At 42.0% G+C, this 16,658-nt stretch overlaps 1 protein-coding gene across 1 annotated transcript in view; it reads right to left on the bottom strand.

The window, feature by feature from the left end:
• KIF16B (kinesin family member 16B) overlaps positions 1–16,658 on the bottom strand; it is a 291,493-nt gene that overhangs the window by 75,395 nt on the left and 199,440 nt on the right. Inside the window, exons 21-23 of the mRNA XM_049774326.1 lie at positions 15,090–15,221; positions 13,153–13,249; positions 11,945–11,995 (exon numbers count right to left, since the gene is read on the bottom strand). Of these exons, the coding sequence (XP_049630283.1) occupies positions 11,945–11,995; positions 13,153–13,249; positions 15,090–15,221 (280 nt within the window). The remainder of the gene's footprint in view (positions 1–11,944; positions 11,996–13,152; positions 13,250–15,089; positions 15,222–16,658) is intronic.

Below are 16,658 nucleotides of genomic sequence, written 5' to 3'. Positions count from 1 at the left end.
GTCTCTTTTGGTTGGTACTCTTCGGGCATGCAGGATTTGATCACATATATTCTTTAGCTCTGGGAGTTTCTCTTTAATGATGTTCTTGACCATTGATTCTTCCTGGAAATTTTCTTCCTGGGTCTCTGGGACTCCAATGATTCTTAAGTTGTTTCTGTTGATCTTATCATAGACTTCTATTTTCGTCTGTTCCCATTCTTTGACTAATTTTTCCATTGTCTGCTCATTTGCTTTAAGTTTTTTGTCCAATCTCTCCTGCTGTATGGAATTATTATGTATCTCATCTTCCACAGCACCAAGTCTATTCTCAGCTTCTGATACCCTGTCCCAGAGCTTATCCATTTTGTCATTCACTTCGTTTACTGACTTTTTCAGTCCTGTTAATTGACATGTTATTTCAGTTTGGAGTTTTGTCATTTCTGCCTTCATATTTTCTTGGTTCTTATTAGTGTTCTGTTCAACTCGATCCATGGTTTCTTGGAGTCTGTTGAGCACCTTCCATATTGCTAGTCTAAAGTCCTTATCTGAGAGGTTGATTAGTTGTTCAGTCATTATCTGGTCCTCAGAATTGTCATCTTCATTCTCTATGTCTGATGCTGGCCTGCGTTGTTTCCCCATTGTCACACTTGTATTGTGGGTTTTTCTACGTGCTGTGGTGGTATTCATTGTCTATATGATGTAGGCAGCACACTCCTCAAGCTCCTCCCTTTCTGGATGGGCTGACTTGCCTCTAAGGGAGGGGAGTCCTCCGTGGATGAAGCCTCACACCGGGTCAAATCTTAGGCCCGAGCATGCAACAGAGAAGACAGTCCAGAGAGAAATGTTTGCTTCTGTGATATAGCGCCGTTCTTAGTGTGATTTTTCCTTCTTGTTGGAATGGAGTTCTTTCCTTAGAAAGAGTGCACGGCCGCGTAGCGAAGCGGAGTGGCCGTGCACCGCTGGAGCCTCTTTTTGCCCCACTCGCAAGAGTTTCACGCAAGAGGACAGTAGACAGAAATAGACAGGTCACACTCACAGTCTTTCAAAGCTGAGCCCCACTGGGCCGGTGTACTTTCGCGGATTTTCCCCGCCTGGTGTCACACACAGGGAGCCAGCTTTTGCAAAGGTTAGCCGGTTTTTTTATGCTCTGAAGTCCCTCCCTGAAATGGCGTCTGGGCGAGCGAGGTTTCTGGAGGCTCTTTTTGCCCCCACTCACAAGAGTTTCACGCAAGAGGACAGTAGACAGACATAGACAGGTCACACTCACAGTCTTTCACAGCTGAGCCCCACTGGGCCGGTGTACTTTCGCGGATTTTCCCCGCCTGGTGTCACACACAGGGAGCCAGCTTTTGCAAAGGTTAGCCGGTTTTTATGCTCTGAAGTCCCTCCCTGAAAATGGCATCTGGGCGAGCGAGGTTTCTGGAGGCTCTTTTTGCCCCACTCGCAAGAGTTTCACGCAAGAGGACAGTAGACAGACATGGACAGGTCACACTCACAGTCTTTCACAGCTGAGCCCCACTGGGCCGGTGTACTTTCGCAGATTTTCCCCGCCTGGTGTCACACACAGGGAGCCAGCTTTTGCAAAGGTTAGCCGGTTTTTATGCTCTGAAGTCCCTCCCTGAAAATGGCGTCTGGGCGAGCGAGGTTTCTGGAGGCTCTTTTTGCCCCACTCACAAGAGTTTCACGCAAGAGGACAGTAGACAGACATAGACAGGTCACACTCACAGTCTTTCACAGCTGAGCCCCACTGGGCCGGTGTACTTTCGCGGATTTTCCCCGCCTGGTGTCACACACAGGGAGCCAGCTTTTGCAAAGGTTAGCCGGTTTTTATGCTCTGAAGTCCCTCCCTGAAAATGGCGTCTGGGCGAGTGAGGTTTCTGGAGGCTCTTTTTGCTCCACTCGCAAGAGTTTCACGCAAGAGGACAGTAGACAGACATGGACAGGTCACACTCACAGTCTTTCACAGCTGAGCCCCACTGGGCCGGTGTATTTTCGCGGATTTTCCCCGCCTGGTGTCACACACAGGGAGCCAGCTTTTGCAAAGGTTAGCCGGTTTTTATGCTCTGAAGTCCCTCCCTGAAAATGGCATCTGGGCGAGCGAGGTTTCTGGAGGCTCTTTTTGCCCCACTCGCAAGAGTTTCACGCAAGAGGACAGTAGACAGACATGGACAGGTCACACTCACAGTCTTTCACAGCTGAGCCCCACTGGGCCGGTGTACTTTCGCGGATTTTCCCCGCCTGGTGTCACACACAGGGAGCCAGCTTTTGCAAAGGTTAGCCGGTTTTTATGCTCTGAAGTCCCTCCCTGAAAATGGCGTCTGGGCGAGCGAGGTTTCTGGAGGCTCTTTTTGCCCCACTCGCAAGAGTTTCACGCAAGAGGACAGTAGACAGACATGGACAGGTCACACTCACAGTCTTTCACAGCTGAGCCCCACTGGGCCGGTGTACTTTCGCGGATTTTCCCCGCCTGGTGTCACACACAGGGAGCCAGCTTTTGCAAAGGTTAGCCGGTTTTTATGCTCTGAAGTCCCTCCCTGAAAATGGCGTCTGGGCGAGCGAGGTTTCTGGAGGCTCTTTTTGCCCCACTCGCAAGAGTTTCATGCAAGAGGACAGTAGACAGACATGGACAGGTCACACTCACAGTCTTTCACAGCTGAGCCCCACTGGGCCGGTGTACTTTCGCGGATTTTCCCCGCCTGGTGTCACACACAGGGAGCCAGCTTTTGCAAAGGTTAGCCGGTTTTTATGCTCTGAAGTCCCTCCCTGAAAATGGCGTCTGGGCGAGCGAGGTTTCTGGAGGCTCTTTTTGCCCCACTCGCAAGAGTTTCACGCAAGAGGACAGTAGACAGACATGGACAGGTCACACTCAGTCTTTCACAGCTGAGCCCCACTGGGCCGGTGTACTTTCGCGGATTTTCCCCGCCTGGTGTCACACACAGGGAGCCAGCTTTTGCAAAGGTTAGCCGGTTTTTATGCTCTGAAGTCCCTCCCTGAAAATGGCGTCTGGGCGAGCGAGGTTTCTGGAGGCTCTTTTTGCCCCACTCACAAGAGTTTCACGCAAGAGGACAGTAGACAGACATAGACAGGTCACACTCACAGTCTTTCACAGCTGAGCTCCACTGGGCCGGTGTACTTTCGCGGATTTTCCCCGCCTGGTGTCACACACAGGGAGCCAGCTTTTGCAAAGGTTAGCCGGTTTTTATGCTCTGAAGTCCCTCCCTGAAAATGGCGTCTGGGCGAGCGAGGTTTCTGGAGGCTCTTTTTGCCCCACTCACAAGAGTTTCACGCAAGAGGACAGTAGACAGACATAGACAGGTCACACTCACAGTCTTTCACAGCTGAGCTCCACTGGGCCGGTGTACTTTCGCGGATTTTCCCCGCCTGGTGTCACACACAGGGAGCCAGCTTTTGCAAAGGTTAGCCGGTTTTTATGCTCTGAAGTCCCTCCCTGAAAATGGCGTCTGGGCGAGTGAGGTTTCTGGAGGCTCTTTTTGCCCCACTCGCAAGAGTTTCACGCAAGAGGACAGTAGACAGACATGGACAGGTCACACTCACAGTCTTTCACAGCTGAGCCCCACTGGGCCGGTGTATTTTCGCGGATTTTCCCCGCCTGGTGTCACACACAGGGAGCCAGCTTTTGCAAAGGTTAGCCGGTTTTTATGCTCTGAAGTCCCTCCCTGAAAATGGCGTCTGGGCGAGCGAGGTTTCTGGAGGCTCTTTTTGCCCCACTCGCAAGAGTTTCACGCAAGAGGACAGTAGACAGACATAGACAGGTCACACTCACAGTCTTTCACAGCTGAGCCCCACTGGGCCGGTGTACTTTCGCGGATTTTCCCCGCCTGGTGTCACACACAGGGAGCCAGCTTTTGCAAAGGTTAGCCGGTTTTTATGCTCTGAAGTCCCTCCCTGAAAATGGCGTCTGGGCGAGCGAGGGGTCTCTGGAGGCTCTTTTTGCCCCACTCGCAAGAGTTTCACGCAAGAGGACAGTAGACAGACATGGACAGGTCACACTCACAGTCTTTCACAGCTGAGCCCCACTGGGCCGGTGTACTTTCGCAGATTTTCCCCGCCTGGTGTCACACACAGGGAGCCCATATGAAAGTATTTTAAGGAATGAAGCATAATTGTCTAAGGTAAGCATTGGAAGCTAAGTCAACTAGTGAAACAAACTTGTTAGAAATTGGTCTAGTCAGTAAGTATGCTTGATTGTCAAAGAAGACTTTAATAGAAGTCCTTTAATCTATTTACCATACAAAAGTTGAAATATCTGCAAAAAATACAGATAAATGTATACAAAAAAGAATATAGGTAAATGCTTTCATCTACTTATCTTACAAAACTTTGAATCACCTGCAAAAAAAATACAAATAAACAATCCTAGAAGATGTAAGTATTCTCCTCCAAAAGATAAATACATATTTTTTAAGTAATGAGAAAGAGAGACAAAGTGTTTTGAAATATTTTTCAACAAAGAATAAATAAATTCACTCTGCCAACCACAAGTCCATAAAATAGGCAGCTGTGAGCAAAATGGATTTTAATCAAATTCAGATGAGCTCACCGTTTCCAAAGCACTCAAGAGGTATTGTCTCGAATACATTAACAAGACCCACAATGCAAATGTGTATGGCTATATTACAACAAAACAAAATGCCATGCAACAAGGTATGCAGCCCCCACTCCTGCTGGGCAGCAACTCATTACAACTGAGAAGACAGCTATACTTGACTAGATATGGAGAAATTCACCCTGCTGCTTAGGGAAGTAGCATGGGTTTAGAACCCCTAATGAAGACACGGTGGAGCCCAAGAGAGGCCTCTGAGATTAAAGCCACAGTGTGAGAGAGGTACCTCAAAAAGTTGGAGTGCAAATTTTGCAGGTGAGAACCCCAAGTTCAACCCCCAAAGGAACACAAGTTGAACTCATAAGCCAAAAAATAAAAGGAAAAAGGCCACGGTGGATAATGATACAAAATGAGATGACAACTTTAATATTTTATGAAAAGTAAACTAAGTGCTCACATCATAGCTGATTTCCAGGTCAAAGTTAGCTCAGGTGGAAGAAGTAACATGTAGCATGTAACATTAAAATGGAAAAACTGTCTGTTCTATGCTGATATCAGAGTAAATTGACTGTGCAGCAATTTAATCTCAGAGCTGTTATAATGAATTACATGTTTTTTATGTAATGCATATTTTCTGCATGCTCTGTGAAGCATATTAAGTATCAGTTTATAACAGAATTATGTATTATAGAAGGCTATTTACCATTCTTTGCAAAAATTAAGCACAGTATTACTTATGTGTTATTTCCTTTTCAAGTGAGAGCATTCCTTTTTCTGTTAGCCTCACAAATTCAACTCCTTGGATTCCGTGTGACTTGACAAAAAGGAAACTTTTTAAAATGGCCACTGATTGCTTTGTGCCTTTTTGGTTTCCTGTCCCTTGCTTGCCTCTGGGATTCAGACATAAAAGCCCCCAGTGAAAAAAAGTCTCCACCCATGACATCAAGGTAGGTGGTCTCCACCCATAAAGTGGGGAGGTAGAGGAGTGCAGCTGCTTGGCTTTGCGCAGTGCACATCTTCTAGCTAATAAACCCAATAGTAACACGCAGAAAAAACACATGTTACAAGCATGACAATGGGGAAGTAACACAGGCCTGGACCATGCATGGAGAATGAAGATGGCAGCTCTGATAACCTGAAAAGTGCCAAACACCTAGTTAGCCTCTCAGATAAGGAGTTTAGAGAAGAAACAGGGAGGTTGTTCATAGAACTCAAAGAAAGAATAGATTGAGCTGAATGGATAACAAAGTTAGAAATCAGAAAACTCCAAACTGAAATAACAGGTCTGAAAAAACTCAGTAGATGAAATGAAAACCTCAATGGAAAGCTTCTCCAACAGAGTAACAGCAGTTGAGGACCGAGTCAGTGAGCTGGAAGATGAGGTGCATAGCAACTCCATACAACATAAAAGATTAGAAAAGAGCCTTAAAGCAAAAGATTAGACAATGAAAAAAAAATACTCAGGGAATGTAACAGATGAAAACAGAAGTCTTTGATAAACTCAACAGAAACAATGTAAGAATCACTGGAGTCCCAGAAACCCAGGAAGAGAATCCTCAGGAAAAATCAAGAGTCAAGAACATCATTGCAGAGAAACTCCCAGAGCTAAAGAGTGCATACAACCAAATCCTCCATGCCCAAAGAGTACCAGCTAAACGAGACCCAAAGGAAAGCACCCCAAGACACATCCTACTCAGAATAATGAATCCCAGAGATAGGGGTAATATACTAAAAGCAGCAAGATCAAAAAGGAAAATTACATTCAAAGGAGCATCCTCACAATTTACAGTAGACCTGTCACAAGAAACCCTCAAGGTCAGAAGGCAGTGGTGAGATATAGAGAAATTCAACTCCCTCCGCTTGCCTGACCAGTAATTCTGATTTTGTAAACAAGAATATAGGAAAAATATTGAATCAAACAATTTAAAGGCCATGCAAAAATACATATGTTAAAAGAGAAAAAATCCATTAAAATAAGTTTGGTAAAACAATATTGATGGATCTTAGAAGATTACCACGATTCAAAAATTTTCCCATGATACCAGGCAAAATCTACCAGTCAAAAATGTGACTAATTCATCTTACTAACATCTTCATCAAAGATTAAAAAATGTTACCTACCAGCCAACATGAGATGTTTAATTAATTATCTGTATGGAACTGAGGGAAGGAAGTGATCAGAGTCTAATCTACTTAAAGCACTTGAATTAACTTTAGAGTCTGAAAAGACAAGCTCACTCTACTTGACCAGTTCAAGCCAAGTCAGAGCTACCAGAGGGTAGATCCTAATCTAGTTTCCAGGTTCCTGCCTTTTCCTGTTCACTTTGGCACTGAGTAGAGGAAAATGAATGATGGAATATTGAACAAATAGAGTGACTTGTAAGCACTGATGAAGAAAGGTGCGCATTTCCTAATCAAAGGGTGAGTTTCTTGATGGGTCTGCTATTGAATAAAGAGATATTGCACACTGTCCAAAGTTTTGACCAGACAGTAAATAACCCCTCCATGCCAAGGAGAAATTGAGCTTAAAGGAATAAGCTATTTGTTTCAATGTTGTACAATACTAGATAAACAGCTGACGATAGCTAAGCCTAGATCTGGAAGGAAAGGTGATGGAGTGATGAAATGTTGTCTTCTGAGACTTTGAGACTGCAGAGAACACAGGTGTCTGAGAACCAGCATACAAAGTCTAACGAAATTTTTAAAACCCTTAATGTGATTCTTTGCAAGCGGGGGAAAAGGCAAAGGGTGAACTGTGAAAGAAAGATTTCAAGGGGCTCAGTTTAAAAGAAGGCCAAGTAACTAACAGGTTCTTCAGAAGGGAGGCTGAACATGAGTTCACATTGATTTGAATTCCTCTGAGAGGCCAACACACAGGAGTCTGCACAGCAGAACACCTAGGCTAGAGATTCTGAGTGATAGGTAAGGCGGAGAGGTGAGAGAGAGATCAGTAGGGACAATTGCTGAATGTCCCTGAAGTGACCCTGTATTTGATAAGGCAGCCTAGAGAAGCTGCTAGATAAAGCAAACTTAGAAGTGAAGACTATTTCCAAAGAGAAGCAGAAGGTTCAAAGAGAGAAATGGTGTGTGTGTGTGTGTGTGTGTGTGTGTGTGTGTGTAGGGGAGTGTTAACATGGCATAAGAATAGTCAAAAATAAATCAAGCACGAGCAAAAGTCATATCAGTTTGAAAGAAATAGTCTACAAATCTGAAAGGAGGAAAGAACGGCAATTAAAGGAGAAAGACAACACAGAATGTGCAATGTTGCTTCAGTTCCTTCTTATGACAGAGAGAGATTATTTGAAAGTTGAAGTCCTTCCAGGAAACCTGATGTGTTCATTAATGGGCTTGGCTACAATACTGCCCTAACCCTGGCTAAAGGAGGGGATGTCAACCAAAATCACTTGACAAGCCGGACACTTTTTCAGGCATCTATCAGGTCCATATGAAAACTAAGCACAAACAGAAATGCTTTGATTGCTTTGCAAATCATGAGGCATGAGGAGGCACTCACATTTACAAGGGTCGGGTTTCAAGGCGATAAACCAAGGTGGTGGTAATGATGTTTTGTCCATGTAATTATATCAAATGTAATTATTATTTTTGAAGGTATTAAAATATTTAGATCTTTTCAATGTGAGAGGCCTACATTTTTCCACTTTGGGATCCATTAGCTACACGGAGAGAGACATAGCCCTGGGCTGCTTTTCATCCAGTTTATTCTCTGAAAAATCTCAAAAATGGAGCTGATTCTATTATTTTTCACTCCCCTCCTTCCTAAAAATTTGTCAAATGCAACAAAAGTCACAGAACATCGTCCTGAGAGTTGAATATCATCCTGAGTGTTGAGGGTCAGTTTCCAGACCTCTGGGGCCACTTTTGGATGGTGTAACAGAGTATAACAGTGCCCCTTGGGATGGGCTACACATTTTTGTTTTTGTAAGAAGACAAGCTCATTAGTAGGCAACTTTTCCTCAGCTGGAACAACAAGGCACCTGAATTGTGTTAAAGCATGACCTTTGATCATGTCAAACTGGGCCCTAGTACAGGGCCAGTTCAGAGACCAAGAGAGAGGGTTGATAGTCGGGTGCTCCCTCACCAGTGCAATGTGGGTGTTGAGAAGGACAAGGTTGGTCAATGGAATCCCCTTTGACTCAGACACTTGTATAGAGAAATAACTGAACTTCAGCTAATGAGGTGATATTGCTGTTCATATTTCTGTGAAGAAAAAAGCAAATTAACTGAAGTGCTATGGAACTTGGATGACAGCAAATGCCACTTGCTAAAACCAAGTCTGGAATCTAAGCTGTCCAGTAAAGAGAATACTGGACCAGATCTTCCTGGAGCAAAGAGTGCTTAATGGAGGCAACACCCTTGGACTTGGGCATCAGGACATCCAGATGATTTAAGCAGAGCAGCTGAGAGACGTTTTTGTTATAGCTAAAGACTGAGAGCGGAAGACTCTCAGAAGAACCCATGAACTGAATGCTCTGTCCACCAAAGCTAATTTGAACCTCCTAGAGTTCAGAGACAGACAGAGCATGAAAAATGTCCAAGTTGCTTGGAGTATTCTGTGCCAGGACAAAAGCACAGAGAATGGAAGGTAGTAGGAGCAAACATGCTGGCTGGAAATCCGGCTTTCTGCAGTTCACAACAGCCAGCCAGTAAAGGCCCTTGACATCATTTAGGTAACTGGAATATTCTTAAAGAGAATCAGCTACCTGCTCAAGAAAGTCTTTCATAGGTCACTCCTGAAGTTTGAGCATTGCATTTCAGAAGTGCATGAGAGTCTAGGCAAATGTGAAGCTTTTCCTAGCACTCTCTTGGCACCCCAGGCAAAAAAATTAACTTGGCGAGAAACCTGGGAACTTGGCTGCTATAAGACTAGGGTTAGGTCAGAGGTGCTGGGAAACAAAAGCATTTAATGCTGGGCCTAAAGACCATGGCCCTTTGTTCTGTGGAGAAGATGTAGATTCTATGGATGCCCAGAATGACTTTCCGGATGTGCCCCAGGCAAAGGGTTTCTGAAAAGGCAGGCATCTGATGAAATCCCAAACTTCCTACAGGGCACTTAGTGGTCTTATACAAGCTTCTCAGCCTCTCTGATCGCCTGTGACCCTGTGGTACAAAGAGCGCACTTCCAGGCCTCCTGTCCTGATCTTGATTGGGCACTCAGGACAGCTGACATTGACAGGACCAAGCTCTTTCTCAGCATGCTGCTCATTAGAGAAGCGAGCTGGTGTGCTCCAATGAACACAGCACACTGCACACTCACTATAAAATATATGCTCTGACAAGCCAGAGTCAAGGAGCTGGCTTGGCAGTGGCTGGGTATTCCCACTATTGAAAGACACTTCCGGGGATGGACATGGCGGCCCAGACCAGATGGACCCAACTCGCACATGGTGTTTATTTCTTTGTACTCACTGGCATTTTCTGATCTATCCAGAAAAGGTTCCTCAGAATTGATGCTGTTTTCATTAATAAATGAGATCTTAGGTGGGTTAGAGTATTTTGGTTGAAAGACATGCCTGTACTTAGGACAATTAGAATTCCTGTCATGGTGCTGCTGAGTATAAGTCCCCCTGAGTATGGAGAACAGGTGCTTCTGCTGGTAGGCCCTCTCCTATGATTATGAAGAGGCAGTTGTAGGGCATGATAGGTCTGCAGTCATTGAATGGTGAAGGTCATTATACTGATCCAACTTCATACCCTCTTCTCCAACAAGGCTCAGGCCATCAGTGATGTCTCTGGACAGAATTGGAACAAGACACTTTTTCTGTTCAGGATGCCAAAAAATAGTTGAAATGGGTATGTGGTAGCACTTTCTGTAGTCCCACACACATGAAGATTCCTGGGGCCATTGGTTTCATTGTGCACATTAATTCAGAGGTCAAAGCAAAAGCCCAAGTCCTTAGGTTGATTGATGGATGAATTAAGATAGATTTGATTCAAATAGAACACAGATTCCCATTATAAAGTAAGATTTTTTTTTTTTTGGCCACATCCAGATGCGTTCAGGGATTGCTCCTGGTTCTGTGCTCAGAAATCGCTCCTGGCAGGCTCTGGGTACCATATGGGATGTTGGGGATCGAACCAATGTCTGTCCTGGGTTGGCAGCATGCAAAGCAAATGTCCTACCACTGTGTTATCACTCAGCCCAGTGAGGAGTATTTTGATAAAAATAGATTGTATTGGCATGTTGCATGAAATTGAAATTTCTTGATCTAATATTTATTTACTCTAGAATTATCTAAGACCTTAGGTTCAATTTCTGAAAGATCAAATTAAATCACAAAAAATGTTTCATGGTCACTCATCAAAATGTAAAAGAAATAAGGGAATCCTTAATGAGAGTAACACAATAAGCTAAGAGAAATTGATAAATACCCCAACTTGAATCATAGTTCTTTGTTCTCTTGATTCCTCTCACAAGAATTCTTAATTATATTTTCCCAGGTTATATTGACATTATCCTTTCTACAAAATAGTGTCATGAACTATGATGGCTTGAGCTTCTTAAGACTGCCTACTAAATGGGTATGTCTGAAGGAACATAATGATGGAAATGTATGACTAGAACTGCAGGCCTGGCAATGCCCTAACCCTATTGTGAAAGTCCACCCTTCACTTCATTTTTACTCTTTGAAAATGTATAGATAACATCTTAAGAATTCTACCAGGCTAGATTGATAACACAGTGAGGAGGGCATTTGCCTTGTATGCAACCAACCCGGATTTGATCCCTGGCACCCCATATGGTCTGTTAAGCCTGCCAGGATTGATTTTTGAGCACACAACTAGCAGTAACCCCTGAGCATCACTGGGTGAGGCCCCAAACTAAAAACAGGCAAACAACAGAATGTTACTTGAAGATTTGTTTATTTTTCAACTTAAAAATATACGGAAAGGACAAGGAGCTTAATGGAGTAAAAAAATAAAGGAAGAATATTACTAACTGCATGTCCAAATAAACCTTGGTTTGATGATCAGCTGAGAGTATTTCCTTTGTATTGCTGCCAAACTCATAATCTATCAAATGAATGAGGTTCTGAAACACTGAGAAATAATCTGGTTTCACTCCAGATTCCAGATCTGACTCTGATTACATAATTCTGCCCTTTAAATGTAGACCAAGAGAAAGGACACTGTTACAAATGAAAAACCAACTGGGCAAAGGCCACCACTACAGCTGCATGCCATTCAAAGAAAGGCAAAGCAGTTTTCAACCTGCAGGATTCCGTTTAATTCTGTCTGTATAATAGACTGTCATCTCTATTAGCCATTAATCTCACTGGGGCTTCAAAATTCTAATTACGCAACCAAACATTAAGAAAATTTAATCACACAAGCATGCCATAATTTAAGACGACCCTATCAATTTGAAAAATCATTACCTACCTCATATTTTAGTTTTCGTTGAATGGTGCCATTGTGAAGCTTCTCATTATTCTAAAAAGAAAATGAAAAGCCCTCTAAATTAAATTATAGCGTGTTCATACATGAGGGAAAAACTTATTTGATTGTTAGTATTTATGGGAATAAATTCTAAAGAAACAGTTGTCATTCAAAAATGACAGCTTTTCTATTCCTAAGGTAAACAAGACTATTGAGCCATCTACCTATAAAAGAAATGAGTAATTTACTCCCAATATTAAATTTCTAACAATACTACTAAACAGTAAACATAAGATTTCTGTAGGAGACTTCATAATTTGTAAGGCAGAAAGGAAATATCTTTATTTTGATAAAATCTATTGGTCACAAATATGTATAATGTCAAAAGCAAAATCATAATAGCTTGGGATAATTTACCAAAAAAATTAAATGTCTAAGGTTGGAATCCAGAGGAAACAGAAAACAGTATAAATAGAAATTTTATAAATAAAAGGCAAAAGAATGTATTTTATGTTTTTCTTTTGAGGGGCCTGAGCGTATTACCTGGTATTTTCTGATTCTGTGCTCAAGGATCATTTATGACATTGCTCAGGGCACCAAATACTGTGTTAATAACAGAGTCAGGTTTGGTCACATGAAAGAAAGAGCCTTAAACTCTACACTGTCTATCTGGTCAAAATAAAGCATTGTAGGAGACCATTCTATGCACTTAAGTATTTCCATTAGTTTCTGGAGCACATGCTTTGTGTTTAAGAGGGCTGGTTTAGTCCCTGACATTGTTTGGGTGGTAAAAAAAAAAAAAAAAGAAAAGAAAAGAAAAGAAACAATCTTTGATTTATCTGGTTTTGTTTTGGAAAACCACACTCTATGAGGTTCAGGGCTTCCTCACTTTGTGCTACAAAAACCCTTATTGCAGTGCTCAGGGGGGCCCTCATGCAGCTTCAGTGATTGACCACATGCAAAACAAACACCATAACCCCTGTGCTGATTCCCAGAGATTCAAAGAAAAATTTTTTAAATAATGACTTTTGAATAGAACTTATAAATTGCTAACCCCAACCAAAACTACCGAATATTTCAGGAACATACTGCATCTCAAATTTCTGCCTGAGAGAGAGTAACAAAAGGCCCCTGATCACCATCAAAAAGCACACCTTGAACTGAAAGCACACCTTGAACAAGAACAACTGATGACTTTGGTTTCTTCTCACCTTTGTCATTTCTGTGGAGATAACACTAGAGTCACCAAGAACATGATGCAAGTCCTGGAGGCGTCTCTGAACTTCTTCTTCAATGTAAGCATTGATCCTGGAAGCAATGGAAATTAAGGTTATCAGGAAGTGCTAGCCAGAGAGGGTATTTCTGATATCTTTACTATGCCCTTATAACAAGGCAGTTGTTAAATTCTCTTTTGGTTTGGTCTAGTTTATGGGGCCACACCAGCTAAGTTCAGTTTCCTCTGGTCTGACAGGGCTCAGGAAACTATATGGGATGCCAGGAATGGAAATCTGAGTCAGCTATGTGCAAAGAAATTACCCTACACTGTATTATGGCTCTGGCCCTGAAACTGCTAAACTATTAATGCCAAAATATGACAAATTAAATTATTTTTATTCTCTAAGAAATCTAGTACATGTTCACTAACTGACTGCCCTTTCCCCACTAAATTAGAGAGAAGTAGATAAATAACAGAATGTTAAGAAAACTAAGGGAGGAGGGCTAAGTGCCTCCATCCAAGTCTATCCTGGATTTCTACAGCTGGGACCCCTTCTGCAAGACATGGTTTTAGAAGGTCTCCTGATGTCAGGCTTTACTCTGTGGCTCAGTCTTTGACTCAATGAGCCTCTTTTCAATCACAACAGCTATTTCACACATCATAAACTCATTATGAGGAAGAATGAAAGAAAAAAATTCCTAGTTCTGCTGGAACAGTGCTTTAGCATTGTTCCTTCCACTCTGTTCTCTCTAACTGCTTCTCTTCAGGAAAACTGTTGTTTAAACATCTACCTTCAGGAAAAGTCCTGATAGATTCAGGAGAAATGTAATGGATGCTAGAAACAGCTGGATTTTGAGGCAATTGTCAACTAATTATTTGACATCCCACACATCAGGTGAGTGACCCATATAAAGTTCTTCCATTCATCCAGAAGAAGCAGAGACATTAGTATCATCAAAAATCTTCTGTGAACAAACAGAAAGTTGACTTAGTTCTTGGCTTTTCTTCCCCTAGGTGATTAAATGGATTAAGTTTATTTATGATACGGGATGGTTACATCTTACTCCACTTAAAAAAAAGTCTTGCTTCACCTTTCTAAAAATCCTTTAATTATTTCTGTACTATTGTCCGTGGCTAAATGATTTTCTAAAATAAAATATATGAGATTGCAAGAATGGAATTACAATAACAAAGTATTGTAGTTGTAATCAGGGGTAATTAATTTTATACAGATGGACTACCTCCTTGGGTTTTTACTTTAGCTTTAAACTACTCTGTGGAAAATAGAGACACAAAGACGAATGCCTTTCAGAGACATACCCAAATACATATCTCCTAATATCAAGATGTTAGGACTCTTCAATTTTAAATATCCCCATGCCACAGATAGGATGAGGAAAACATTTTCTATATTCTAACAAAAAAAAAAGCATTAATGTATCAGAGAATGTCAAGAAACCAAGAAAAATATAAGTCCATTTGGGCACAGAAAATTTTTCTCTGATAACGTATGTTTAAAATCTTAACAATCAATCTGAACTTACTGGTAGAGTTTTTGTAAGAGACTCCAGGTATCTGTAATAAATGACTTCTATAAATTAACTTTCAGTACCAACTCTTCCTTTTCTTAGCACAGTTCAACTAGCTTTGTTTTGTTTTCTTTTCTTTTCTTTGCAATCTGGTCTTGTATCCTTTCTTTGTATAATCTGATTTCCCTACACACTTTAACTCTGGCTAGCTCTTAGTCTTTGATTCCCTTCAAGTAATCCCTCATTCTATCATGAGCAGAGAGCAACCAAAGACAAGAAAACCTTTCTCAGGACACGTATTATTTGCCCCTCTTCAGTGATCCATTCCTAAGGAAATTGGCCAGTATGAGGCACTGTCACTATTAAATCATATCGGAAATTCTAAAATTTTGCTATCCAGTACCTGTCATCCATAAGAGAGCCCAGATGAGATTTTTCAGCACTGGCTGGCAAGCAGGAAGCAGCACTTTGCCCCTCTAGGGTTCCATCAGCTCTAAAGATCTTCTGCTTCAACTGCTGGATTTCGTATTCTAACCTAGGAGACAAATGACCTGTGACTTCACACAGTGACACAATGTTTCCCAAACAATTTCACTAGATAGAACATTGTTCTAGAATTCATGGGGAATCCATATACAAATGGTTCATGCAAAAACCTTTACTTTCTAGTAGATAAGACACACAAAGTAAAGTCTTCACAAGAGAAGTTCCAGAACAAATGTCAGAGGTACCTAAAAGAGGGAGAAAGTTGAGCCATCAAAGATACAGAGTCACTGTGCTCCAAGCAAATCCTCAGCAGTACATGCACATGATTCTGAGCCCTCCAACACTTTTAACACAAAGTTGTAGAATTTCACTGAATAGTTCTATAACACAGATCCTAAAATCACAATCTCTGGTCAAGCCAATTCTAAACTGAGTTTCACAAACCATTGGGATTTGGGTATTCAGAGAGGATACCGATTTGTCTTCTAGAGCAGACAGTAATAGTAACATAGAGGCTGAACTATGAACTAGAAAAGCCCTGTGTGGCTAAGGCAAAGGCTCTGGAACTTGAAAACAGGTTGAGCCCTAACAAGTAGGCTGTGTATCTCGAGAAGTTAACCAGCAATTATGATCAAGGTCACTGTTTCCAAGAAAAATATGATATAAAAGATAATATGTGATACTAATAAAAATTGGAAGAGTGAGACTCTTCTCACACCAGTGCATGTAACTTCAATCCAGTGATATCAGTTTAAGATTGCCAGTAAATCTGGGGCAGAAAGTTTAAGAGCTAGTTAACAGCTACTGGCACATAGTATAAAATATGGAAAGCTAATGGATTCTGGTCCCAACTAATATCTGTATGGAACAAATGAGTCAACTAATCTCTCTAAATTCCCCCAGTCACCTTTGATTGACTGATTCTAATTTCTGATGGTGACAGTATGAAGCGACTGGCTCAGGACATCACTAGTAAAACCTGCATGCTCTGGCCTTAACACGAAAGCCAGGTTTACAATTCTCGGGAATATAATGACTGTTACCATGGGCAAGTACCAGTGAGTTTCAGCAGAGATGATGCTCACTATAACTCAGCACTTCACACGTCTACTGACTAGAAAGTCCTCCCAGAAGATGCAGCATCTTCAAAGGAGAAGGGCTTAAACCAAGAAGAGGGATATTTGGGGCCAGGTGGAAGGCAAAGAAGCCGGAGACAATATGAACACAGTGTCTTGGCGATGGGAGGGAAACAAACCAGATTAAAGAAGATTGCTTGAACGTATATGATTAAGGCGATGATGCTCACTGGTGTTATTCAAAGACATTCTTTGGGGCTGGGGTGGAAAGATAAAAAAATGGATTCACTTGGGGCACAAAGGGTTTGGTAAGAATTATTTGAGGGGTAAGGGACAAATAGGATATCCCATTTTTTTGTTTTGGGGGTCACACTTGGCAATATTTAAGGGCTTAATCTGGTGACTCTATA

Source organism: Suncus etruscus, chromosome 6 (genome assembly GCF_024139225.1).
Source record: "Suncus etruscus isolate mSunEtr1 chromosome 6, mSunEtr1.pri.cur, whole genome shotgun sequence".
NCBI classification, from domain to species: Eukaryota; Metazoa; Chordata; class Mammalia; order Eulipotyphla; family Soricidae; genus Suncus; species Suncus etruscus.
Note: the sequence above shows the minus strand (reverse complement) of the source record. Positions and strands in the feature narration are given on the sequence as shown.